General features: G+C 45.0%; 1 protein-coding gene and 2 long non-coding RNA genes across 4 annotated transcripts in view; 2 read left to right on the forward strand and 1 right to left on the reverse strand.

Moving 5' to 3' along the window:
- Positions 1 to 27,792, forward strand: part of LOC142830445 (uncharacterized) — a 75,747-nt gene that overhangs the window by 31,397 nt on the left and 16,558 nt on the right. The window contains exon 1 of one of the 2 annotated variants that reach the window (XR_012905684.1): positions 6,054 to 6,337. The exons of the other annotated variant lie outside the window; for it this stretch is intronic. This is a non-coding gene — a long non-coding RNA (uncharacterized LOC142830445). Of the gene's footprint in view, positions 1 to 6,053; positions 6,338 to 27,792 lie in introns of those variants that run through there. 2 annotated transcript variants of the gene reach the window in all.
- LOC142830444 (uncharacterized) lies at positions 12,597 to 19,652 on the forward strand. Its single transcript, XR_012905683.1, has 2 exons — positions 12,597 to 12,733; positions 19,202 to 19,652. It is a non-coding gene; the product is annotated as an uncharacterized LOC142830444 (long non-coding RNA).
- Positions 18,529 to 27,792, reverse strand: part of BAG3 (BAG cochaperone 3) — a 28,030-nt gene continuing 18,766 nt past the window's right edge. The window contains exons 2-4 of the mRNA XM_006111398.4: positions 25,505 to 25,861; positions 22,764 to 23,150; positions 18,529 to 19,808 (exon numbers count right to left, since the gene is read on the reverse strand). Coding sequence (XP_006111460.1) covers positions 19,053 to 19,808; positions 22,764 to 23,150; positions 25,505 to 25,861 — 1,500 coding nt within the window. The 3' untranslated portion in view covers positions 18,529 to 19,052. The remainder of the gene's footprint in view (positions 19,809 to 22,763; positions 23,151 to 25,504; positions 25,862 to 27,792) is intronic.

The raw sequence follows: 27,792 nt of genomic DNA on the forward strand, positions 1-27,792 counted from the left end.
ACTTGCTCCTTGCTCCCTGATAGTCAGGGGAACAGGAAGAAAAACAAGCAGCATCCCAGCATGCATGCCTGCTGTTCCCTCCTAGCCCGTCCTCCGAAAATGGGGTCCATGATCTTTTCCATCCATTGCAGAATAAATGTTAAATGCACCGAGGCATGTGTGCAAATGCACCACCAATAGAAAAAAATAGCTGTGGGCACTCTGCTAATCAGCTGGGCAGCATTTGAATCCTTCCCAAGCGGCCACACAAGCTCACAGTTTACAGGGAACACTGCCAGCGACCTTCTTTCTGTTTGTATAGCAGTTGACATCGTGGGATCCTGGTCTATGGCTGGGGATCCTTGTTTCTACTACAGACCAAAATAATTTTGCCAGGTGGTTAAGGTAATATACTATTATTTATATCACTGTACCACATAGGAGCCCTCGTTAAGGCCTAGGACTTCATTGTGGTATGCATTGTACATACAGAACAAAGGTGTTTTGCTGACTACAAAAGGTCTGGGGACTGCCTACACCCTCTAAATCCTTGTGTCACCGCCTACAGCAGGCTCCAATTCTATGCAGTTGCATCAGAATGGAATCTTCTACCTAATTTCTCAGTAATTATACTTGCTGTTCCAAGACGCTTAAAGATGCATCACCAGAGAGCTTGTAGTTTTAGACCTCAGGAACAGGTGTGGGTTTGGGAGGCACAATAATAACATTTGCTCTTAAGGCCTTTCATCCATGACTCTCAAAGCACTTTACAAACACTAATTAAAACTTTCAACATGTCTGTGATGTAGCTATATTAGACCCATTTTACAAATAGGTTAAGAGCATAATTTTCAAACTTGCATGCTTAAAGTTGGGCACTTACTGCAAATTTATGTTTAGGCACTAAACACAAGCAGGCTGCTTTTCCGACACACTGGCATCCATTGAAGTCAGTGAGTATTATAGGTGTTCAGAACCACTGCAACCCAGGAATAGAGATTCTAGTACCTAATTGTGAGCATGAAAATTTAGACTTAAGTGAATCATCTACAGTTACTGAGCCAGAATGTAAATTCAGTGACTCTGACAGCATATTTCTCTGTTTTAACCATTAGTCATGCTCCCTCCCAGATATTTAATTTTATAGTCAGCACTTGTTGGTTTCTATATTAGACAGTAAACTCTACAAAACAGGGACTGTCTCCCCAGATGTGTTTGTACAGTGCCTAGCACAATGAGGCTCTGAGCCTGGTTGGGTGCTAGTGTACTAAAAACCTACTGTATATTTAAGAGAGTTTGTCAGTGAGCGAGCGAGCGAGTGTCTGAAGCTGCCCCACTCCCCTGATTTGTACAGGGAGGCATAAAAAGAACTCCTAAATGGTAAGAGCTAAGACCACCAGTTTTATTATACAGCTTTCTCTTATCACTTAAAGTCCCTCCCCCCCATCCAGGACTATCCCCACCCCAAGCCTCCGTCCTTTAGGAAGGGTGGGGAAAGGGCTGGAACCCCTCCCCCCCCCATTCACTTGGGAGCATTGCTGGCTGATCCCCTTCATCAAGGAGTGAGGAGAAAGTGCACAGTTTGCTGCATTCCTTACTCTGGTTAGGGAGCAGGGTCGGCCCGAGCCCTTTCGGCGCCCCGGGCCCGATGCGTGGCGCTGCCCCTGGGCGCACGGTGCATGCACGGGCCAGCCATGGCTGCTGGTGGGCCCTGGGGTGCACGGCGCATGCGCTGCCCAGCCCGCCCCGGTCAGTGATGCTGGAATGCGTGCCAGGCCGTGCAAGGCAGTAGAGGGAAGGTCACTGCTGGGCCGCTGCCCCAGGGCTGGTGCTGCGGTAGCTGGGTGCACAGTGCCTGATGGCAGCTGTAAGGGACGCTGCGCACCCCTTACAGCTGCCATCAGGCGCCCCCCATCGGTTGGCACCCTGGGCAGCTGCCCGGCTCGCCCATGCTTCCGTCCACAGGGAGGCAGACAAATCTGGACCTGCCCCAGCTGGGAGACATCCACCCCTTCCATGGTTGTGCCTGCTGGAGCTTCAGCAACCATGGAGAGGCGCTTCTCACCTGGCCCAAGCTGCAGTGAGAGAGGGCTGGGGTAGTTTGCTTTCCTGGGGCAGCCTGTATACTGAACCTCTCATCTCCTGCCCCACCCCAGAGCAATGATTTATTTTACATAAAGAAAAACAAAAATTAACTGAATTAAGGACCCAAGCAATGCCAAGTGAACGTGCTAGTATGATGTAACTAGGACTGCAGACATGCCACAGCATTATTTTTATCAAAATCATGGGAAAGCCACCTTGGTAAATATCATGGGTGAGTAAATTTCCTGTCAGTGCCCAGCAGAGAGGGCAGCATGCTTTCCTAGCACCGCAATCCAGATGCTGGTGTGTGGGGCAGGAACTTGACAGGGGAGCCTTGACAGTGGCAGCTCCCGTCCAGGAGGTCTGAGCCTAGTGCACCGTTCTGAGTGTTGTGACCTAGCACATGATGGAGGGATCATAACAGGGGGTGACTGGACCACACCCGAGTGTTGCTGCTGTGACGCCATGTGCCAGGTCTCAATGTCCAGAGCAGGGCAGGCTCTGGGTCCAGTTCCCTAGAACAGGAAATGCTAGAGCCATCCCTGTGGGGTGAGTCACAGACACACACAAAGCAAAGTCATGGACAAATAGGAAAATCATGCTCGCCATGACATCCTTTCCACAATGACAAACCTGCACCCTAATACTGATTGTTATGTCCGTCTTCAAGTAAATCCTGTACACGCCCTTTCAAATGACTAGGAACGTCTGATATCATGGCTAGTTTATAAGGTACATTAAATATTTTATTATGCTTATAACCACTGTATCTAGGCAGCCATATTTGTTTGCTGCTATTATATAATTATTTCCTCCCCATAAATGCAAAACTGAAATCCTTTTCCCAGTCTAATCGAGATGGGGGTATTCTGAGTTCTGTGGCTTTTTAAGTTCCAGCCCTGTTGTTTTAAAATATAGAGATTACTTTTATATTTACATAGTATAAGGTGACTGATGCCATATAATGATAATAATCATAAAATATATACTTCAGTTGAAGATTTACTCTATGGGTGGCATGGCATGTGTGAGACCCAGACGAGTGCAGGAAGCTATTGCAAAGGCGGGGCGGGGAGGCATAGCTTAGTAGTTTGAGCATTGGCCTGCTAAACTTAGGGTTGTGAGTTCAATCCTTAAGGAGCCATTTAAGGACTTGGGGCAAATCTGTCAGGGATGGTACTTGGTGGTGCTGTGAGGGCAGGGGACTGGACTCAATGACCTCGTAAGGTCCCTTCCAGTTCTATGAGATGGTATATATTCTGGGGAAATGTTAAAGCTGAGGTATGTTTACAGGAACCAGAATAAGGACTTGTTAAAATTGAGCTGGTATATGTGCACCTCTCCCATCTATTGCCAGTATTTTTCTCTTTCATTGGGACAGTGTGTGTGTGTGTGTGTGTGTGTGTGTGCGCGCGCGCGCGCAATGCCGGCAGGAGGAACCAAACCTGGGATATCTGGCGCTTAGTGCATGGGCCCCTACAGCTTGAACTAAAAGCCAGCCAGCTCTCCGCTAAGGCAGTAGAGCAGGGGTGGGGAGCCTCGGGCCCAGGGGCCGGATGTGGCCCCCCACTTGCCTGAATCTGGCCCCAGAGCTCAGAGACACACACCCCATCCCGCACCATTGGAGAGCTGCCCCTCCCCCTGCTGCCCCACCACAGGCTGGAGCACACACAAATCTACTAGGCTGGGCCCCTCCAGGCTTTGGTGGACAAGGTAATGTGGGGAGTGTCTTTCTCCTCAGGCCACGTCAATGAGGGATTGTTGGTTTTTTTCCTTCTCACTTGTGTGCAGGCCCCTATTTTTTCTGTGGGTCAGTGCCCTTCCCTCCCCCCCAGGTGTAGAGAAAACTCATTCTCTGTAAGTGGTCATAGTGCATGGGTGTGGGGCAGATAACCACACCCAGTAGGTGTGTGGGTTACATGTGCACTACAATACTTGTGTGTTTTAGATTAATTCAGCTGAGCATAAGGGCCCAAACCACAATTCTTATTCTGAAACCCCTCTGTTGCTTCCCCAGTTTTCTCCAATCACATCACTTCAAGTCCCAGTAGCAGCTTTGTTGCCCCCTCTTCTGCTGTAGCTGCTCAACTCCTTCGCTGGCTGCCTGCTACATCGCAGAAGAGGAAATGCAGAATAGCTCTAGCTCTGGGGTGAACAATAATTTTTACCAGAGAAGGGAGATGGGGAATATATGACGTCTTCCCCACCCCCCTCCTCCCAGAGAACAACCAGCTGGTCTGAACAGCTGGTGGTTCCATCTAGGCGCCAGTGCCTTTGGTGGTGGGAGGAGACCTCTGCGGGCTGAATCAATCCACTTGGCGGACCAGATGAGTCCTGTGGAGGCCCTTTTGCCCTCCCCTGCTCCAGCTTTTCCATTGTAGCTGCCTTGCTGGGCTGTGGGAGCCCTAAAGAGAGCAGGATAGAAACTCATCTGGTTCTGCCTAAGCCATGAGGAGTGCCTAGCAAATGATGGTGTTCCTCTCCCAGACAGACATCCAGTGCAGGCCAGGCAGGGAGGTAGAAACTGAGAACCAACAACCAATTACAATTCCCTGATTGTCAATCCCAGCCCCATTGCAGATTAAAATAGCCGGGGTGGGGGGGGGGGGGAAAGGGGGAAGGAGTAGCAGGGCCTGATTAAGGCATAGGCTAGCTGGGCAGCTGTCCGGGGTGCCAAACTATGGGGGGCACAGCGCCCCTTACAGCTGCCATCAGGCGCTGCACACCCAGCTCCTGGATTGTGGGCCACAGCAGCTCCCAGCGGCCACCCTGCAGTGGCCGCCTGGGGTGGGGACCGCGTTAACCCCCGCAGCGCTGCCCAGCAGCGCCCTTCCCCCTGCAGCTGCGGGGCCCTGCATGGCCAGGCTCGGCTCGCCCCGGGCTGTGCGTCAGCAGCGGCAGCTGGGCCAGGCTGGGCCAGGCACGTGCATCCTGTCACTGCCAGCTCCACGCGCCCTCTCCCACGCGGGGGCGGGGCCGTGCATGCGCCCTCCCCCAACTCGGGGCGCCTTATTGGCTCGGTCCAGCCCTGAGGAGGAGAGGGCGGAGGCTAGGCTACTTTGTGCAGGTGTCTGGCCACAATCCTTTCCAGTTACTTCATGTTCCCATGTCAGAGGCCACAAGGAGTGAGGCACAGAAGTGAACTGTGCTGGCTGTGTATCGACTTGCGACTGCCAGTAGAGAAACTGTTTGCAAGTCATCTCCACTCCCTTTGTCCTGTGTGACTCAGTCATGTGGAGAATCTGCACCAAAGCACTGACAGTGGCTCCCTTCTTTGAAATAATATTGTGATATGTCTGCAACTCATACTAGGTCAGCAAAGTGTTGGATTGAGGTTCACTTACTTAGCAGATGGGTCTGACAATTAAGGCAAAACACTCAACTAGTAGTGATTGGTTACTCACTAATGGGATGCTTATCCGGACAATCATGAAATACTTGAACTGGAAGGGACCTCGAGTGATCAAGTCCAGTCTCCTGCCATTGTCCCTGGCAATCTCATTACAGTCTTTGCCATCACCAGACAATAGCTTCAACTTCCCTTTGTTACCACAAACTTATTCATAATGTTCATGTTCTCTTTTCTTATGCATTTGTATCAGTCTCTCATTTCCATGTTTACTCTCCTCCTCTGCCAGTACAAGTTTAGGGTTCGTTCAAACCTGTCTTTTGTAGCTTCTTGTACTCGCAAACGTGATTACTCAGTAGTTAGCCAGCGCCAACATGAAACATGATTATCCTGCTATTTCTTACACAGGCACGGTTTTACTTATGCTTACACTGTTGTTAAATGTGATCAGAAGGGACTGTTAAAATCCACGGCAAGTTCTCTCGGGTCTAAATATGCCTTTGCTCACAACAAAAAGGGCCACTTGATTAGCCTGTTTTTGATCATTCTTCTAGCTTCTTACCGGAGACTGGTGACCCAGGAGAGAGTAAAAGGTTCCATGGCAGTTGAGAGGACAGTTTGGCAGAGTAGCTGTAAGAGGCAGGATGTCTTGGGGAAGAATGTGGCATTGACGGAAGATGGTGCAGCCCTTCCTGGAGCCACCTAGTGCTGGTGTTTGAAGAAACATTTGGCCGAGTAGTGTTACACCTCACAGGATACTCACATTGACACATGACAGCTCTCCAGTAATCCGCAGGAAGCAATGGGTACAATATGTCAGGTAGTTGATACCGCTCTGGTTATGCTCAGTGTTTACTGAGGTAAAATTCAGAACTCCCATTGCTCCAAAGGGGCTCTAGAGGTGATCCTGGCAATTACAGACTGGTAAGTCTAACGTCAGTACCGGGCAAATTAGTTGAAACAATAGTAAAGAATAAAATTGTCAGATACATAGAAGAATATAATTTGTTGGGCAAAAGTCAACATGGTTTCTGTAAAGGGAAATCATGTTTTACTAATCTGTTAGAGTTCTTTGAAGGGGTCAACAAACGTGGACAAGAGGGATCCAGTAGACATAGTGTACTTAGATTTCCAGAAAGCCTTTGACAAGGTCCCTCACCAAAAGCTCGTATGTAAATTAAGTTGTCATGGGATAAGAGGGAAGATCCTTTCATGGACTGAGAACTGGTTAAAAGACAGGAAACAAAGGGTAGGAATAAATGGTAAATTTTCAGAATGGACAAGGCTAACTAGTGGTGTTCCCCAAAAGTCAGTCCTAGGAGAGAGTACGCTTATTAAGAGAGTACGCTTATTAAGTTTGCAGATGATACCAAACTGGGTGGGGTTGCAACTTCTTTGGAGGATAGGGACATAATTCAAAATGAGCTTAGCAAGTTAGAGAAATGGTCAGAGGTAAACAGGATGAGGTTTAATAAAGAGAAATGCAAAGTGCTCCACTTAGGAAGGAACAATCAGTTCCAAACATACAAGACGGGAAGCGACTGTCTAGGAAGGAGCATGGCGGAAAGGGATCTAGGGGTCATAGTGGACCACAAGTTGAATATGAGTCAACAGTGTGATGCTGTTGCAAAAAAAGCAAATATGATTCCAGGTTGTATCAACAGGTGTGTTGTAAGCAAAACTCGTGAAGTCATTCTGCCGCTCTACTCTGCACTAGTTAGGCCTCAGCTGGAGTACTGTGTCCAGTTCTGGGCGCCACATTTCAAGAAAGATGTGGAGAAATTGGAAAGGGTACAGAGAAGAACGACAAGAATGATTAAAGGTTTAGAGAACATTACCTATGAAGCCAGGCTTCATGAACTGGGCTTGTTTAGTTTGGAAAAAAGAAGATTAAGGGGGGACATGATAGCGGTTTTCAAATATCTAAAAGGGTGTCACAAGGAGGAAGGAGAAAATTTGTTCCTCTTGGTTACTGAGGACAGGACAAGGAGTAATGGGCTTAAAGTGCAGCAGGGGAGGTTTAGATTGGACATTAGGAAAAAATTCCTAACTGTCAGGGTGGTCAAATATTGGAATAAATTGCCAAGGGAGGTGGTGGAATCTCCCTCTCTGGAGATATTTAAGAACAGGTTGGATAGACATCTGTCAGGGATGGTGTAGACGGAGCTTGGTCCTGCCTTGAGGGCGGGGGGCTGGACTCGATGACCTCTTGAGGTCCCTTCCAGTCCTATGATTCTATGACCAATCCTATTCAACTTATAAATGATCTGGAGAAAGGGGTAAACAGTGAGGTGGCAAAGTTTGCAGACGATGCTAAACTGCTCAAGGTAGTTAAGACCAAAGCAGACTGTGAAGAACTTCAAAAAAAATCTCACAAAACTAAGTGGTTGGCCAACAAAATGGCAAATGAAATTCAATGTGGATAAATGTAAAGTAATGCACAGGGCTTGACAAACTATAGAATCTACTTGCCCATGGCGAGTAGATTTCAGCCGCGCGCCCCGTTTACCGGCGGCGCGCACATGCGCAATGTGGCTCTTGCGCAGTAAGGGGCTGGCGAGCGGCTTTCGCCGCCATTTGTCAAGCCCTGGTAATGCACATTGGAAAAAATAACCCCAACTATACATAAAACATGATGGGGGTTAATTTAGCTACAACTAATCAGGAAAGAGATCTTGGCGTCATTGTGGATAGTTCTCTGAAGACGTCCACGCAGTCTTCAGCGGCAGTCAAAAAAGCAAACAGGATGTTAGGAATCATTAAAAAAGGGATAGAGAATAAGACAGATAATATCTTATTGCCCTTATATAAATCCATGGTATGCCCACATCTTGAATACTGAGTACAGATGTGGTCTCCTCATCTCAAAAAAGATATACTGGCATTAGAAAAGGTTCAGAGAAGGGCAACTAAATTGATTAGGGATTTGGAACGGGACCCATATGAGGAGAGATTAAAGAGACTAGGACTTTTCAGCTTGGAAAAGAGGAGACTAAGGAGGGATAGGATAGAGGTATATAAAATCCTGAGTGGTGTGGAGAAAGTGAATAAGGAAAAGTTATTTACAGGCAGTCCCCGGGTTACGTACAAGATAGGGACTGTAGATTTGTTCTTAAGTTGAATCTGTATGTAAGTCGGAACTGGCGTCCAGATTCAGCCGCTGCTGAAACTGATCAGTTTCAACAGCGGCTGAATCTGGATGCCAGTTCTGACTTACATACAGATTCAACTTAAGAACCCCAGACATCCCCAAGTCAGCTGCTGCTGAAACTGATCAGCGGCTGATTCCAGGAAGCCCGGGGCAGGGGCTTCCTGTAGTCAGCCACTGGTCAGTTTCAGCAGCGGATGACTTGGGGACGCCTGGGGCAGAGCAGCTGGGGTGCTGCTGGGTTGGTCCAGTAGCGCCGCCACTCCTCGGCGCTACTGGACCAACCCAGCAGCACCCAAGCTGCTCTGCCCCAGGTGTCCTGATTCAGCCGCTGCTGAATCTGACCAGCAGTGGCTGAATCAGGACGCCTGGGGCAGAACAGCTGGGGTGCTGCCCGGTCGGTCCAGTAGCGCCCAGAGCGGCGCTACGGGACCAACTGGCAGCGCCCCAGCTGCTGTACCACAGGTGTCCGGAGCAAAGCCACGGAGCACGGGGGCAGCAGGACAGCCCAGACGCGTCTGGGCTGTCCGCTGCCCGCATGCTCCACGGCTTTGCTCTGCTTTGCCCCCCCCGTTCCCCTGGTCTGCAGACCAGGGGGACGGGGGGGGGCAAAGCAGAGCCAAGCCACGGAGGACGCGGCCAGCTGACAGCTGTCAGCTGACCGCGCACTCTGCGGCTTGGCTCTGCTTTGCCCCCCCCCCATCCCCCTGGTCTGCAGACCAGGGGGATGGGGGAGGGACGGGGGGGGGGGACGGGGCAAAGCAGAGCCAAGCTGTGGAGCGCGCTGCCAGCTGACAGCCCAGACGCGTCTGCAGACCAGGGGGATGGGGCAAAGCAGAGCCAAGCCGCGGAGCGCGTGGGCAGCGGACAGCCCTGTCCACTGCCCACGTGTTCCACCGCTTTGCTTCCTCTCCCTGGTCTGCTGGAGACCAGGGAGAGGAACGGCCCCGTTCGTAACTGCGGATCTGACATAAGTCGGATCCGCGTAACTTGGGGACTGCCTGTACTTATTCCTATAATACAAGAACTAGGGGCCACCAAATGAAATTAATGGGCAGCAGGTTTAAAATAAATAAAAGGAAGTTCTTCTTCATACAGCGCATAGTCAATCTGTGGAACTCCTTGCTTGAGGAGGTTGTGAAGGCTAGGACTATAACAGGGTTTAAAAGAGAACTAGATAAATTAATGGCGGTTAAGTCCATTAATGGCTATTAGCCAGTATGGGTAAGGAATGGTGTCCCTAGCCTCTGTTTGTCAGAGGGTGGAGATAGATGGCAGGAAAGAGATCGCTTGATCATTACCTGTTCGATTCACTCCCTCTGGGACACCTGGCATTGGCCACTGTCGGTAGACAGGGTAGTGGGCTGGCTGGACCTTTGGTCTGACCCAGTATGGACATTCTTATTTTCTAATGTTATGTTCAAATCCGGTGGTTCTTACTAGTGGTCAGATCTCTTCCCCCAGATCTGTGTGTGAAAATAACCCTTGGCATGGGAGATCTCCCTGTTTTCCAGGTGTGGGTGTGGGTGGGGGGGGGAAGCCCACCTCCCACTTCATATGTCCTGGCTCTGCAAGTATTCAGAGATCATGGTTGAGGGGATGTATGTTATCTGCCTACCATCCCCAAGGGAAAAATTTCCCAAGAAAATTAATGCAGCCATGTGCTCATTCCCCTGGATACAAGCAGCTGAGCTACCCTGACAAGATGGAAATGATGGGAACCTGGAATTTGCCAAAAATTAAAAGCCAAAAATCAGGTTTCTTATTCAAGTAAGATCTATTTGTAGTTGAGCACTGCTGCAAAATACCAACCAGGCATACAGATGTAAGTCTCTTTCAGTTACCAAATAAAAGTTTTTCCTCCTGGATTTAAGACTGAGATAAATAACCATGAATTTTTAAAAATTATTTTTGTGAAGCCCTGGAGACTGCGATCCTTTATTTAGTCATAGAACAGATTCAACACTGCAATATTCTTCATACCGCCCTGCCCATGCACCTCAACTCTGAGTGGGGACAGAGTTGTAAGAGCGAGTGGCTATTTCATTTCTCAAACCTGTTCATTCTGGGGCCTCTCTGCTGAACCTGTCAATGAGGGTATCAATTGATGCAAATTCAGACTGTAGGTTTTTTGTGGGTGATGTGGAGTTAGAATTAGACCACTGGCACATTTCCCAGAACACAGTACAACTACTGCATGCTCGGGATAGTTGGTAACTCTCATCCCAGGCAGGATTTGAGCTCCGAACCAAATGCTGAAAAACTCCACAGCCCAGATCCTTCCTGAATCATGCAATGCCTCTTGTTTTGTCCTCAGATGTAAAACAAATGGAATATTAGGATCCTGTGCATTTGTTCTAAATGCATTGATAGTGGATGCACAACAGTGGCTCTTGATCTATTTACCATTGAGAGTCACATATGCAACTCTCCGTGTGTTCTGTGGACTGCAATTGCACAATATATATATGCCCTGAAGATGTCAGACAGGTCAAAGGTATGTGCTGATTGGACCACAAGAGGCCCATAGGCCAGTTGAGAACCACTGACCTAGAAACGTCTGAATTCTTGGTCTCGTTTATTATTCTGAAAACTAATAATAGGATAATACTTGGGGGGACGACCCAAAGGGGTTCTAGTTCTGCAAGGACTGTGGGTATTCAGAACATAATAGTAGTGGGGTCCTGAAGATCAGGCCTGCTTCTACAGTTTACACCTACCCAAACTAATAGCCACATTGTTAGTTTGAGTGTGCAAGAAATGCAGGACTTGCTAATTCTCTCTTCTTTGAGTCTTTGAAATGGTGGATTCCTTTGAAATGTTCTAGAACAAGGAAAGAAAGGGATTGACAAAGGGAGTCAGTACATGTTCCCTGCGTTTCCACTAGGCTCTTGCCTTTCCTAAAATAACTCCCTCTTGGGATTCCATTTGTTGGCATATGATTACATTTGTAGCTAGTGTTACAGAACAGTGCACAAACTGTTCAATGTGCATAGAGGCCTATGGAAATGTATGATGATACCACACATGACTATAGTACGAAGATGCAGCTTCTTTGCTAGGAAATCCTAAACACAATCTGATTTAAAGAGACACACAGCTTTTTGAGGCAGCACAAATAACCTGGTTTGTGGCATTCATACTTTCTTCATGTGTAGGATTCCTTTTTAATAGGGAAGACTATTGCACAGATTTTTTTGTTTCACATGGACATGCTGAGATAGCTATGTCAAAACAAATAGGAGAGGAAATGTTACTACGATGAAACTATTATGTTCAAATTATAGGGGCTAGAATCAAGCTACTCAAAATTTTATGCAGTAAAGTGTTTTAGGGCCAACTGTTGGCCACAGGCATTCTTCTTTAAGGCAATTGGGAGAATTTGGGTCCGTAGTGTTAATGTTTACAATAATGAAACTTCAGAAAATAATTTTTTCATGTAAATGTACATCTGCAAGCTTTGCTATGCTTGATGCAGCAATTACTGGATGAAGTTCTGTTGTTTGTGATATTTAGGAAATCAGATCTGAGTTGATGATGGTCTCAAGTTGCCCTAATATCTATGAATTGCTTTTAACTTGCACTGTATATTAGTGGTAGAGCTGCAGATTCGTGACAGTAGGTTTTTAATCAGAAATCCACAGTGAATGTAGTAAAAGTCAGAAGTTACATGACTTGTCTTGTGATTTTTTTAATTAATTATTAATTATTATTATTATAAACTGCCTTTCTTCTCATGGGCATGTACTGCCGCACTACCCTGGCCTATTGAGAAGGGGGTGGAGAGCAAGGCTGCCCCATACTTGCTCTGCTGGAGTGACTCCTCCAGCACCTGTCCTGCAGAGCTGGGCCTGCTGCTCCGCCTGAGACAGGGTGATATGACATAGGGGGTTGCAGTGCTGCTCTGGTTTGACACGTGTCATGACAGAGAAATGAGGAGACCACACCTGAGAAGTGCTGTGATGATGCAGACCAGGTCACAATGTCCAGAGACACACTCCAGGCCTACACCCCTAGCCCAAGAGCCAGAGCAGCCTGTACTGCAGGTAGAGGTTACCAACCCTCCAGGCTTGGCTTGGAGTCTCCCGGAATTGGCATTGATCTTCCAGTGACTATTGAAAACAATCCTGGAAATGTTAATAGAATATTTTAAGAAAATAACATCTTGTCAGGTTGGTGGAAAAAAAAATATGGAATAGTTTCAGTCCAAGTTGGCAGGGTGAGTTCTGGACAAATGGAAAATCCTGCTGCCTGTGGTACTTTTCTCTCAGTGACAAACCTGCAGCTCTAATTAAAACCAGTTGTAACAAAGTTCAATACTTAGGCCAAGATTTATAACGCAACTTAAGTATGGGAGTGCTCAGAGTGGCAACGCTTGACTGAATGAGCAGCCTGCACCTCATTGCTGATAGGACGGAGGCTCCTTATATCTCTTTTGCAAATTGAATTTGTTTTATAACACTTTTAGGGCCCCTTTCCTGGGTCTAGCTGAGCTATGCTTGGCATAGGACACCCAAAGACACAGCAATGACTTTGTGTCCCCAGTTAAGGTAGCCAGGTGTCCAGTATTGACCCGCAGAGTCCGGTATTTTCACCTCCTGTCCGCTAAAAAAAATTCAGAAAATAGCGGACACCTAAAATGTCTGGTATTTTCTGATTTTTCTTTTTTTCCTGGCCAGGAGGCAAAAATCTCAGGTGCTTACCTGGTTCCACAGGGGAGCTGTTTGGCCTGGAGCAGGGAGACAAGATGGCAAACAGCCACCGGGAGCCTATTCGGGCCAAAAAGCTTCAACGGCATTTCTTAAAGGGGCCATGCTGTGTGGGTTTTAAATTTTTTTTTGCTGAATAACCGTCGGGGTCTTTTTTTTTTTTTTTTCTCTCAACACCTTTGGTCTCCCCCCTTTTTATTTTCTCAACAGAATTTTTTCCCCGATCGTTTTTTTTGGGGGTGGGGAGCAGTGTTCGGTATTTTTGATTAAACCCTACCCCCAGTCTCCATTGCTGCTTTTAATACGTTTGAGCAAACTTATTACTGTTCAGACTTGCATGGTTTATGACTCCATGCAGTCATAATTGCTGTCTGTGACTGCTAGACCATCAAGATGCTCCAGCAGACCCGCGATACACAACCCCTATTTCAAGGCTTGTGCTGACTGGAGGGCACTATCACAAAGAATGCACCAGAGTAGCACAAAGTGGCCAGAATGTGATCTCCAATGCCCCTTCCTGGCCCGCTACCAACAGGGTTGCCAGGTGTCCGGTATTCTACTGGACAGTCCGGTATTTGTGGTCTTTGTCCCGTTAAAAAAAAAAAAAAAATCAGAGAATACTGGACATGTGCAATGTCTGGTACTCTCTTGATTTTTCCAGCTGTGCACCGGACGGAAGCCTGGCATGGACGGAGGGAGCGGCTGGAAGGCGGGGCCATGATTGGTGCTAGGAGCTTGTGATTGTGCAGAAGCCTGGTGGGGGTAGCGGGAGTGGCTGGGACTCCCCTGTCCCCACCAGGCTTCTGCACAGTCACAGGCTCCCAGTGCTGATCGCGGCCCTGCCTCCAGCTGGGACTCCCAGATTGGGAGGTGGTGCTGCCATTGACGCTGGGAGTCCCAGCTGCCACGCAGGGCCATGATCGCCACTCTGTGCCTATCAGAAGGGGCAGGGGGAGAGGCAGTACTTATTATCCTGCACTCCTTTTTTTTTTTTTGCCTTGATCAAAATACTGTGTGTCCGGTATTTTTGGGGTACCATCTGGCAACCCTATCTACCAATGTTGTGCTTTGGAGTGACTTGGGTGAGGAGTAGCAGTAATACTTAATCACTCCTTATAATTAGTCTAGAATGCCAATTCTCTTATCCTTCTGGATGGGGAGTGGAAGAAGCCTCCAAGAACAAGTAAACAGACATGGAGTCTGGGAAGTAATCAGCAAGTACAGGGCTGGTTACTTACCCTCTGGAGCAAGGAAGAGCCAGGCAATGAACTGTGTCGCATTGTGGACCCTTGTCTGCTCTTAGGCAGCATTAACTGCCTGTGGCTCCTTGCTCAGGGTAGTATAGCCATACATAAATAACCAAAAGGCTATATTTATGAGAAACACAATGCCTGTCTTTGCTGGTGGTTTAAATATAGAGAACGAGCCACTACTGGCATTTAAAATATCACTGGCTTGACAAGATAGTGTGATCAGAAAATAGCCCAAGCCTGGACTGCAATTCTGTCTGCTGGTTTTATATATTCTTATTGCTACTCTCTTTTTCGGGGGCAGAGGGAACATGCCTCAGATTTTGAAACGTCTCAGAGTTTGGGGTCTGTTTTGGAGGGCTTGGAGGTGGGTTTTTTTTTTTTTAAATAAAATCCAATGTGGTATCCATTAGTTGATAGCAAATATTAGGCAACTTTGTATTTGTTACAGAAAACCCTCTGGACATGATCATTTTTTAAAAATAATTATTGCACCTGCAGAGTAGCCACTTAAACTTACATACCAGCACACATTCTGCACTCCAAAGCATGGTCCCACTTTTGAGTATAGCACTACTTAGAACAGGGGTGAACAAAAGAGCCTCCGTGGGCCGGATCCAACCCGCCAAGCGGGTTGATCTGGCCAGTGGAGGCCCTGCTGCTCCCCTGGGCCTGGGGAGGGTGTGAAGCTTCCTCCTGCCCTGCCAGGAGCATGCAGCGCTTTGAAGTGCCATGGGCAAAAGGGCCTCCGTGGGGCGGGAGATGTTACGTGCTCCCCTACCCCCTCGCTGATTGGCCTGGGAGCGGGGGAGTACACAAAACCTCCTCCCACCCTGCAGGGAGCATATGGCACTGTGAAATACTGCATGCTACTACAAGACGGGGGGGAGGGAAGGTTTCACGCACTTCCCCCCCAGCCCTGATTGGCCTGGGGGTGAGGGAGCTTGCGAAGCCTCTTCCCGCCCTGCCAGGGGCATGGGTGACTAGTGGGAAGGGGGGGGGGGGGGAGAAGAGAAAGAGACTCCCTTATCCACAGACCACTCATGGTCTGGGGATGGAGAAGCCCAGAAGCATCCTGGCCCTAACTCTTCTGGGGTGGCCACCGGCCAAAAATTATTGCCCACCCCGACTTAGAATGTCCTGTGGATGGACTAGGGAAGGCAAGTGTGCAAGTACCTGATTTGTGAATGTAGCAGAGTCACACTGGCTAGTTATAAGGGGGCATAAGGCACTTCCTTTCTCAACTGTGCTGGCTATCATCATGGATAGTAATGCAGGACCTGAAGCAGGCTCTGCAGAGCTGCAAGTGAGCAAGAGGGACAAAATTTGACATGGCCTTGGCTTCTTCCCATTTCCTTCAATATGCTGGGTCGCAGATACACGGCTGTATATGCCATGTTGGGTGAAGTTGACTCTCTCTGTTAGCATCAAGGGAACTGGGAGGCAGCTCATGACACATGGACAACGTAAGTTCCTGCTCCTCATTGAAGGCAGATGCTCCTCTCAGGATATAACCTTACTCCATGAGTAGTGTTATTGACACGAATGGAGTGATATATACATAGAGTGCTATTTATTGTGACTAAGGCTATCAAAATCTGGCTCCTGCTCCACTTGTCAATATATATGTCATGAAGTTTTGACTCGCTATACTCTGAATAATCTTAAATAGCATTATGTGACTATTACGTGCAGTGATGTATTAATTGGCAGTGTAATGCCTTTATTTCAAAGCTAAGTATAACCTTATCATCTAGAGAAGAAACAATATGCTTCAGTAATGACAATAGACTTACTACCTTCTTAACTTATTAGTTACCTTTAATATCAAATCTTTGTAATATCCCGCGGCAGGGAAAGAACACAAGGGGAATCTTTACCTCCAAAGGCTCTTCTTGTTTACAGGTGATTTGCTGGAAGCATGAGTGACTTCCCCAATTTAAATTTTTGTTTTATGTTGTCAGAGCTGTGTGTCTTCTCAGATGAAACTCTGCAGGAGGAAGTGCTACTTAAAGTGAGTTCCTGTAAGAATTATTACAGGCTGTTGAATTTTTGCACCTCCTTTACCAGAATGACTACAGAGCTGGTCATAAAGCTACAAGCAGCCACTAGTCACACATTGCTGTGTATATTTACTTGGTGGTACTGATGATCAAAATGAAACTGAAGCAAACAATCTCCTATAGATTAACTAGTCAGTAGACAGATCATAGCTTTTAGCTTTGCAGTAAATAGGTCTCTTAAAACCTTGATCGATAGGCTATATAATTCTGCTGGAATAAATTATTTGACAACACCAAACCCTTAATGGCTACATGCCTTTGATAATCAAGGTATGAAATCAGTTTAATTTATGCCAGTTTTAATTGCCAATTTATTCCCTTTCCAACTTTAATTAACTGATTTCACACACTAATCATTTATGCTAGATGAGTCTCACACATTGCAAATACATATGCTTATAAAAAGATTTTTCTTGTCTATTTTATAATTTAAAAGAGAAGCCATAAACCTTTTGAGAATAAACATCAGAAAACTTGTTGGGCCTGAATCTCTTCTCGCTTGCAGTGGCCAGACTCTGCTGCCTTCAGTGAAATTACTTCTGATTTACATGGATGTAGTTGAAAGAATAATTAGGCCTCTTGTTTAACTATACAGTAAAGTGGATTGCTTAGAAAAGTGCATTAATTGTTTTGCCAGATACAGGGGGTAGTTGGCCCTGAAATAAACTCACCCAACAGAAGATGGGTTCTTGTTAATCCCACTGATTTGCTATTACAGAAATTAGATGTGAACACAATATGTGGAATTATGGTGAACTTCAAAAGTGGAAGCCATTGTATGTTTAGTGACATGATTTGCTTTGGCAAGGTTTCATATAAGAAAATACCTTCAGAGCATTAACGCTGAATACCAGCAGGCCACATAGCAAATATGAAGTATCCATACAACAACAAAAATCAGAAATCAGACAGCTGATAAACAGCAGCAAGAGGAAGTACAGCCCAGGTACACCATAGCCCTTATTAGAAAGCAGGTGTAAACAGACATTACCTAAAACCACAATATTAAAAAAAATAGAATAAGTTATATAGTCTGTTTTCAGTACCAGGACCAGGACTGTTAAACATTCACAAATGATCTGGAAAAAAGGAATAAACAGTGAGGCAGCAAAATGTGCAGAGGATACAAAACTACAGGATAGTTAAGTCCCAGCAGACTGCAAAATGCTACAAAAGGCTCTCTCAGAATTGGATGACTGGGCAATAAAATGGCAGATGAAATTTACCACGTTGATAAATGCAAAGTAATGCATATTGGAAAACATAATCCCATCTGTACATATAAAATACTGCATGCAGATGTGGTAGCTCCCATCTCAAAAAAAAGGGGGGGATTAGAAAAGATTCAGAAAAGGGCAACAAAAATGATTAGGGAAATGGAATGGCTTCTCTGAGATGAGATTATGAAAACTGGGATTTTGCAGCTTGGAAAAGAGATGACTAAGGTGTTATGATGGGGATCTATAAAATCATGACTCATGTGGGGAAGGTAAATAAGGAAGTACAATTTACTCCTCATAACACAAGAACTAGGGGGTCACCACTTGAAACTGCTAGGGAGCAGGTTTAAAACAAACAAAAGGAAGTATTTATTCACATAAGTCAACTTGTGGAACTTCTTGCCAGAAGATTTTGTGAAGGATAAAGGTTTCAAAAAAGAACTAGATAAATGTGTGGAGGAAAGGTCCATTGATGGTTATCAGCCAAGACAAAGGCTAGGGACATCATCTCTGCCTTTCTGCCAGAGACTGGGAGTGAACAACAGGAAAGGGATCATTTAATGATTTACCTGTTCTGTTAATTTCTTCTTGAGCACCTGTATAGTCCACTGTTGGAAAACAGAATACGGAGCTAGAGGGACCTTTGGTTTGACCCAGTATGGCCATTCTTAAGTTCTTAATTGTTTCAAAATACTCAACTTTCTAATTTATAAACCACAAGACAGTCAGATTTGTTATTTTATTTCCCTTTTAAAATATAGCACTGAAGTCCTTCACACGTATAAATAGCTCTACAATTTCTTACACACTTCTATGAGTTTTTACTTAAAGTGCCCATTTGTGAACATTAAAAATAAAATATTTTTGCTAGAGTGGCTACATTGGTAGAAGGGTTTAGTATTCCGGTGAGGCAGGGCTTTGATTTTTACAAAAATAACCTGCAGAAGAAACATTAGAATGCAACTAGTATCAATGTTATCCCAGAGACATTTTACCACCTCAGCTGGCACAAAAGTGTCGTAAGTACAAGACTTATTCTTGAAACATGCCTCTTGTAAAGTGTAAGAATATACAATAAATGCATCATGTTTTTAACCTCTTCCCCTTCCCACAAGTGTTCGTGTCCCAAGCTCCTATGTTGATTTTAAACCAATTGATTAAAAGCTTCTGAAATGGCATGCAGCTTAAAATTCATTTAAAAACACACTTCAAGTTATAAAGTCTGAGAGATTTAAAGTTCACCATGTGACTATGGTTCAGCTGGGTTATTAACTGTGTTTGCTGTGCTGGCAAGATTAGTAAATACTTCTTCCTTAGTTTCAGGTTGATGCGTTTCCGTTTTGGTTTCCTTTTTAGCATCTTCTTTACTTGTATCTTTCCTGGTTTTGTCCACCACAGAATCCATCTCCATTATTTCTCGTGGTGGCTTATTCTCCATCAAGGTTGACTGAAGTCCATAAACCTGAACTACCTCCGGGACATCTTCTGCTTTCTGCTCAAGTCTTTCCAAAATATTCTGGACCTTCCTTACCCCATCTCTCCTGGCCTGGCGCACATCTGCACGACCCTCAGGATCCACTGAGTCTAGGGCTAGCAACTCTTTGGTCAAATACTCTTCAATCATCAAGTATTTTTTATCAGTTTTCTTGCCTTGGAAGGAATCAACTGCCTGTTCGTGCATCTGTACATTCTCCAGAATTGCTTCCACTTTCAAGACACCAGGATGCTTCTGTGTTTCTTCCGCTTCCATCATCTTCTGTGGCGAAGTTTCTTTAGAAGCAAGACTCTCCTCTGGAGGTGCACCCTTAGCAGGACAGGGAATCTTTTCATAAACCTTTTCTGTAGTGGGTGGAGGTTTCTGTTGTGGTGGTTTAGAGTCTGGTTCTTTGTGAAAGATTTGAATTGGGATGTAAGATGAAGGCATCTCAGTTCCTGATGGGCTTGCCTTGTTCTCAGGTATGCTTTCAGGTAGTGGTTCTTGGAGTGGGATTTGTTGCTGAGAAGCCTGAAGAAGGAAAGTTTATTATTGTAAGACATGCAAACAATGTTATTTCCTTCATTTGTAAACAAATTACAGCTTTTGGGCCAAGATTTTCAACAGTGAATAATGATTTTTACTGCCCAATTTGAGACTCCTTAAATGAGCTGGATATTCAGAATGTGTTGAGCACTAGTGTTCAGAAAAATCAAGCCCTTTTAAAAAGGTGTTTCAGGTCAGATATCCACAAAAATCAGGTCACCTAAATCACTAGTTCCTATGGAAAATCTAGGCCTCAAAGCTTTCCTGTCACACTGAGACTTAATTGAAAGATGCTGCATAAAATATAATAGTATAACACTACCTGCTTAATAAACAACTGGCACTGGCAAAATCCATATTTGTAAACACTGTCATTGCCAACTTAAGACTATTTCCAAAGGTTATTAACTTTTTTTATTGGGGGATCGGAGGGGGGGGGGGAGGAAGAGATACAGCCTCTCTGCATCATTCAGGAGATGCTGTGGAACCAGACATGGTTGGCAACTGGCCAGCAGAACCCTCTTCTCCATTCTGCAAGATCTGGGCCCTTCTTCTGATCCCTAATCTCAACTCAGTAAAGGGCCTGGGGGACGGGGGAAAAGGGCAGATATGCCAAGGGCAGGAAGGGAGATGGTTGATCTCAGCCAAAAGAAATAAGCTTAGATACTATTATAGTCTGACAAGTGATGATGCAAACCCTTGAGTAGTTATACCACCAAAATTACAATCCCTGAGTATACATCAGTGTTCAGTGATTTATTTAACCCCCTACTATAGAATATTGTCACTTTTACAGGAGGAATCGATGACTTACTTTATAGTCTCATTACTACACTGCAAAGTTGAAACTATTTAATTCTCTTGTGCCCTGGTGTTAGATGTTTTAGGCAAGTTTTATCTATAATCCTGTTTCCTGTACTTTTAAAAACACTTTGATTAGATTAGTAAAAACACTTGGAAAGGATGGACTACATTCAAAGGACTGTTTTTCAAAGTAAAGTCGATAGCCATGAGCATTAAATAAGACCCCCCCCCCACCTCCAGTGATGCAAGTTACACTGACCTAAGCGTCAGTGTGGACGGTGCTATGTTGGTGGTAAAGGTTCTGCTGCTGAAATAGCTATCATTGCTTGCAGGAGCTGGAATAATTAAATCATCAGGAGAGCTCTCTTGTCAGCTCAGTGTCAGTACTAGCAAGAGGGCACAGCTACTCTGATGTAAGATATGTAGTGTCGCCATTGTCTGAGGTAGGAGTTGTCAGGTTTTAACAATCTATGCACTTTATTTTTGTCCCTCTTGATTTGACTTGAAAGTAACCATCCAAGATCATTGTTCTTTTGTTAATGCTTATTTAATTAACAGTGTTTCAGATGTTGAGTGACTAAGATGCAAAGCCTGTTACAATGTATCCACAAGAGAGACAACACTACAAACCTAGAACTGTCAGAATGAGACAAAAGGGCATCAAAGCAAATTACAAGGTATTGCGATGAAAACCAGAGGTAGCAATGCTCTGTGGTCTGGACACAGGATTGGGAGGCAGGAGAGTCAGAGTTCTTTTACCTTCTCCTTCACTGATGCATGGCATGGCACTGGGAAAATCACTTAGACCAATTATTTATTACCAATCCATAAATATTGATGTACGGTACTTAAGTAAGCAGGCTAATTTTCAGGGCAGTACGCACTGAAGAAAATATGTTTGCCTGAGTAAAGACTGGATAAAACCTAATTAAGGGCCTTACATTAGCCCCTTCCACTCCTCCCCCAGGTTAAAACTTAGTTCATGTCATCAATTCTGCATTTTGATTCCCCCAATACCCTTTACTAATATTGTTCATATTCTAGAGTGGGTTTTCAAAAGGACTCAGTTTTGACCTAATTCTGCTCCCTGTGACTTCAATGGGAAAAGCCCACTTTTGAGAGGTTTAGTTACTTAATTTATAGAAATCCATTTAATGCAGATTTTTGCATTTTTCATGTTAATTATATTCTGATCTGTACAAGTGGCTTAATTCTATCTTCAGATGTGTGAGCAACTGTTTGAGGGCAGAATATGATCCTAAGTACTGTTCTAAAATGGCTGACTGTAAAACAAACAAATACAGAGCTTTTCAGGGAATGTACCTAGTAAAAATGTAATCCTTCCCTTCACTGTATCAGATACCACCACACTGTCTGTCCATGTGACTCTGGGCATGTCAAAACTTTGTAGTCTAGTAATTGCTAATCTTGGTCAGTGCTCCTCATTTCTTGTCCTGTATCTTGCTATTCAAGTTCACGGTTCTATAAAATGGATATTGTTATACCCACTTGACTTTATGACTCTCAGTTAGTGAATGTAACGTGTTGTGAAATCTTTCAGATGACAAGCACTAAATAGTGTTCTATTTTAGAGTTTTACATGGTATTACAATTATAGAAAATTACTGTCTGTGTGGTGGAATTTGACTATCCTGAATTAATTGCAGAATTGGATACGTTGTCACTGAATGCATTAAATTAAGCAAGAAAACACTATGTAGGAACAGACTCTAAAGTAGATGAGTATCCTCTATCATAATGATAAATAGTGGTTACTTTCTGAACATGTTGCTGTAATCACTGAAGATAAAGTGGCACTATTACTATAAATTCCATTGGCCTGATTTTCCTCAGAGTGTCCTATGTAAGAATGAGGACTTTAGCACCCTATTGTGTGAATTGCTAGTTTTGATGAGAAGACAGTGCCTCAGTAACATGGTGGTACTGTCAAAAACAATACTGAAGGCCAGATCTTCAGCTGGTGTAAACTGGATTTATGTGAGCTGAGGATCTGATGCTGGAATTATGTTGGTGAAATTGTGTGTGTTTATTAGTATAATCCAGATACTTAACTTTAATCTCAAAAGCACAATTACTATAGGAAAAAAAAAAGATTTTTCTGATCATTCTGCTTACCTGGGGTCTGTCCACAACTGTCTGTACTCTGATGGGAACTGGGGACTGCATCTGAGTGGTAACTCTGGCTGGTGAACTTTCACGACTTGACGAGCCCGTCTGAGACCTTCTGAATGGGGATTGCTCTCGTGCTGGCTTGGGCTCCCACTCATCAGCTTGAATCTTGTGATACACTGGATGGTGGACTTGGTAATCACTTTGCTGAGCAGGGTAGTGTGTCTTCTGTGCCTGATGATAGATTTGTGGTGGTTGCCTGAGACCTTTTTCCTCATGGATCACAGGAATTGGAATATAACCTCGACGGACTGGATGGCTTCCTGTGCTGGGCCTTCCTGATGGCTGAGGGGAAACTGTCTGAGATTCAGAAGTGGTAGAAGATTGAGGTTGCTGTAAAAACAAGATTCACAAATTAGTGATGTTTCACATTTTTATTATATTGAAAGGCAGCCTCAACGTTTGTCCCCCTCACTCTCTACAGACACACCCTCACCCAAAGTGTGTAGGAGTGGGAGAGTAGTGGTGTAATCTGTTTGCACATCAGGATTTGGTTTCTCTGGTTTTTGCTAGGGGACGTGCTGGACAATTGCAGAACTAGTGAGAAAGCATCACATAAGAGATGAAACCTGAGCTGCAGCATTCCCTGACAAGGGATGGGACATTTAATTAGATTCCATCTGAACCTTTGTACTTGTTTAAACAGATTATATGGGAGGCAAAGAGTTAAGCAAACTAAAGAATCTCCCCTCCCTCCATCATAAACAATGTTGCCTTGGCCACACCAACTTCTACCTGTGTGAATGCTAGACTGACTTTCCAGTTTCCTAAAGGTGCATCTCCACTGGTGGTAGCCATGCTAATGCAGTTGTGGCATTTTAACTAACTGTTGTCTGAACACTGCTCAGAATGAATGTAAGTAATATGCCAGTTAAAATGCTGGTGGCACACCTTGTCTAACCCAGTGCTTCCACTATTGGAACTCTTGGAGGAGTTGTACTGTCTGGATATTTTAGGAAAATAATCCTTGGCTGTATCACACTTCAGAGAAGGCAACAATACCCTTTTGACAGGTAACACACTTTAGTTTGTTCCCACGCCATTTTTGTGTATCCCTACCAACCAATGTTTGTAGCAAGGAATTCTGAGAATCTGGACAGCTGACCCACAGGGCTTCGATAAGGGGATACTGCTTAGAAGACATGCATGAGACTAAGGGGGGATATGAGAGAGGTCTATAAAATCATGACTGGTGTGGAAAAAGCGAGTAAGGGAAAGTTATTTACTTACTCCCACAATATAAGAACTAAGGGTCACCAAATGAAAATAGGTAGCAGGTTTAAAACAAACAAGTTTTTCTTCACTCAGCACAGTCAACCTGTGGAACTCCTTGCCATAGGATGTGGTGAAGGCTAGGACTTTAACAGGGTTCAAAAGAGAGCTATATAAATGCATGGAGGTTAAGCCCATCAATGGCTATTAGCCAGGATGGGTAGGAATAATATCCCTAGCCTCTGTTTGTCTGGAAATGGGTGACAAGGGAGGGATCACATGAGGATTACCTGTTGTGTTACCCTCCCTCTAGGGCATCTGGTATTGGCCACTGTTGGCAGACTGCACACTGAGCTAGATGGACTGTTGGTCTGATCCAGTATGACCATTCTTATGTTCACATTGTGTGGTTCAGCAATACATGGGATAGTGTACAATGGGAAGTCCTTTTGCACATAGCACTGGGAGAAAGCTAACTGACCAAAGTGGTTATACAAACATGGCTGAGGAATTCTGGCCACAATGGGGAAGAGCGGGAGGGGGGAGAACAGTAGCTATTTCATCATGTAGCACCCTGGGCTTCAAGGACAAAAACATAGTTATCAACAATGCTGTGGTGTATGGACAAATCATATTTTGAGCAATTCCTGCCAGTAGTTGAGTACAAACTCAATTAAAAGATGTAATATGGCTGAATTTTAACATCCACTCCCCACTCAGCTAAGGGCTGGGAAAACTTAAGCTGTAAGGATGTTCTCCGCTCCAGCTCTCCAGAAAAAATAGGAAACCAAGTTCTGGTACTTCTGACATTTAAAAAGAAAAAAAAAAAATTCTGCTTGCTTTGTATGGAAAAAAATCTTTGATTACGAATATGTTAGCAAAGGGTAGAGACAGAAAAGTTACTTTCGGGTCATCTTTAAAGCGTTTTTTAATGAACTCATCACGTTATATGCATTTAATAATAATATGCACCTTAAATACCCAGTTCCAAACAGTGCAGTTAGGTAGATTCTAAAATGGTCTCCCCTATTAAACAACTAAACAACAACAGCCTTTTTTTTTTTTAGTTTTTACACTGTTCCATAGTTGTCTCTCAAGACGCCCTAGGCTCAGTTCTGCTCTCACTTACACGGGTGTAAATCCAGAACAACTCCCTTAAGTCAATCAGTGTGAGAAGGGAATCAGGCTTTATGTACCTCAATTTCTGAATCAAGAGACAGAAACCATCTATGTGCAACTCTTTCTACGGTGTCATATGTGACTGAGCCATTGTAGTCCTAGCAAAAATGTAAAGCATTTATGATGAAGTGACTGTCGGCAGAACGGTTAAAAAGTGTATTTTTGTTTTAATACATGGAAAGTAATTCGATGGTAAATTTGGGTTTTTGAGAGATAAGTCAGTAGTAATGCCATTTTAGGTTACAAATGGTGGAGAGCAATATATAAAACATGCCCTGGCATGACAGACAAGTTACCTCAGGCCCATGTGAGACTGGAGTTTGGGCTGTTGCAGCTGCTGTTGTCTGTCCACATTGTTTATCTGTCTGAGCAGCTTCAGCTGGTCCTCTAGCAGGGGACTCCGAACGGGCATAGGCCCCCCTTATAGGTGACTGTGCCCGCTTTGTGGTGGGAACAGTTTCTGCTGTGTATCTTTGCATGCCAGGTTGATGAGCAGAGTAATATGGCTGCTGCTGTCTGTTCTCAGCACCTTCATGGGTAACTGGAATAGGGATGTAGCCAGCACGAAGTTGAGGGTATCCCATGCTTCCCTCTCTTACTTGTGGCTGCCTTGGAGTGTCTCGAGAAGGACCATTTGCAGACGTCTGGTCCTCCTAAAAATTAAACCACATAGGAAAGATTTAGAAATAAGGATCAATGCAACTCCTAAGAACAAGTAATCTTAAGCCTCTGTCTTCAAAGCAATAACAGAACTGTATGTCAGAACTTTGAAACCTCCATTATTTCTAAATAAATTATTTTGCATCAACAACTGGTATCGGGTATCAAATTTTAATGCAGAGGATAACTACAGTTGCTAATCATTTAGAATTGTGTGAAGCAAGGGGGGAAAAAAAGATGATCCAGTTATCTGTCAAGGGATATTTGCAAGTTTTCACTTATCATACGAAGCAACTAAAGCCTCAAATATATCCATATTTTTCACATTTCATGACGAATTCTGATCTGACACACATTTTATACTAGTGTAATTCCACTCACTTCTATGAATATGCCTGATGAACAGCAGTGCGAGATTAGAAAGAGATCCCTCAGCACCTTTTAGGATCAAGCCCATTTGAAATTAAAGAAATTCTCAAGAATACAGGAGACTATGAGAAAAGCTATGTTTGTCAGTTCAGGTTGGACCTCCCTGGTTCAGCACCCTTGGAACAAGGGAGTTTGCTGGACATGGGGAGGTCTTGAATGGGGAGGAGGCTCTGGCGTCGCTGCTGGGCTCTTTTACCCAACCACCTAACACCAATGACCCTGGCCGCACAAGCTCCAGTGGCCCTGCTGGCACTCAATCCCACCAGCTGTGGGTACTGCAGCGGCCCCCCCCCCCTTCTTGGCCCCACCAACTGTGGGTAGGATTGCCAGATGGCTTCTGAAAAAATACCGAACAAAAAAAAAGAACAAAAAAACCCAACAGCGTGGCCCCTTTACGAAACGCTTTTGAGGCTTTTTGGCCCTAATAGGCTGCCAGCGGCTGCCCACCATCTTGCCTCCCTGGACTGGGCCAGAGAGCGCCCCCGCAGAACCCGGTAAGCACTAGGGTTGCCAGGCTGCCTCCATATTGAGCCAGATTTTCACCTCCTGGCCGGGGGGGGAGGAGGGGGGGGGAGAGAGAGAGATCAGAAAGTACCGGACATTTTTGGTGTCTGGTATTTTCTGAAATTTTTTACAGGACAGGAGGTGAAAATACAGGACACCTGGCAACCCTAACTGTGGGCTCTGAGGCACCCCCTGCTCTGGGCTGCAGCAGGCCCGCCAGCTTCCTGGCCCCACTGTCTGTGGGCTATAGTGTCCCATGGGCTTTGCTGCCCCACTGGCTATCTGCTCCCAAGCGCAGGCTTCCTCTGCTGGGCTCTTTAGTCCAGCAACATCCGTGGTCCAGTTGGACCAGAGAGTCCCAGGCCATAGAGATTCAACCTGTATTGTATTTTCCCCTAGCTTTTAAATGAGTGTTCTTGATACATTTTTCAGTATTCTGTATCTAATTTCAACAAAATGGGATTAAGTTGCAATAGCTGCTCAGGGGAGAACAACAAAAGAAAGAGAGGATACCAAAAGGAAATCTAACAAAGGGAATGGAACAGAAGTATACATGGTGTTGGATTATACTTATACTAAAACTCTGCATCAAAATGAAAGTGGTTTGTACCAAGATTCCTCATAAGTCCTCTAATAAAGTTCTTCCTGCAACTGTCATTCTATTTTGAGGCTCTCCTAAGGGCCAAGTTCCAGATGTATTTGAGTAAGATCATATAACAAGCACTCCCCCACACAGAGGGCAATGTCATTGGGAGAGCTTAACAAGAGGACATAATAGGATTTCTAACACTTCTAATGTAGTGTTAAGTGGTGGTGTAACCAGAAAAGTTACTTAATTTTGTGGCAGTGTCATATGAAGCAAACTAATTCACTGAGATGAAAGTTATTTTCCAGTCAGATCAGGCCTGGGCAAAACACCCCTCCACTCCTGTGGGCAGGATCCAGCCTGCAGACACAGCAGGGAGGCTCAGGCAGAATCCCCTGCTTGCTC

Source organism: Pelodiscus sinensis, chromosome 8, assembly GCF_049634645.1.
Source record: "Pelodiscus sinensis isolate JC-2024 chromosome 8, ASM4963464v1, whole genome shotgun sequence".
Lineage (NCBI taxonomy): Eukaryota > Metazoa > Chordata > Testudines > Trionychidae > Pelodiscus > Pelodiscus sinensis.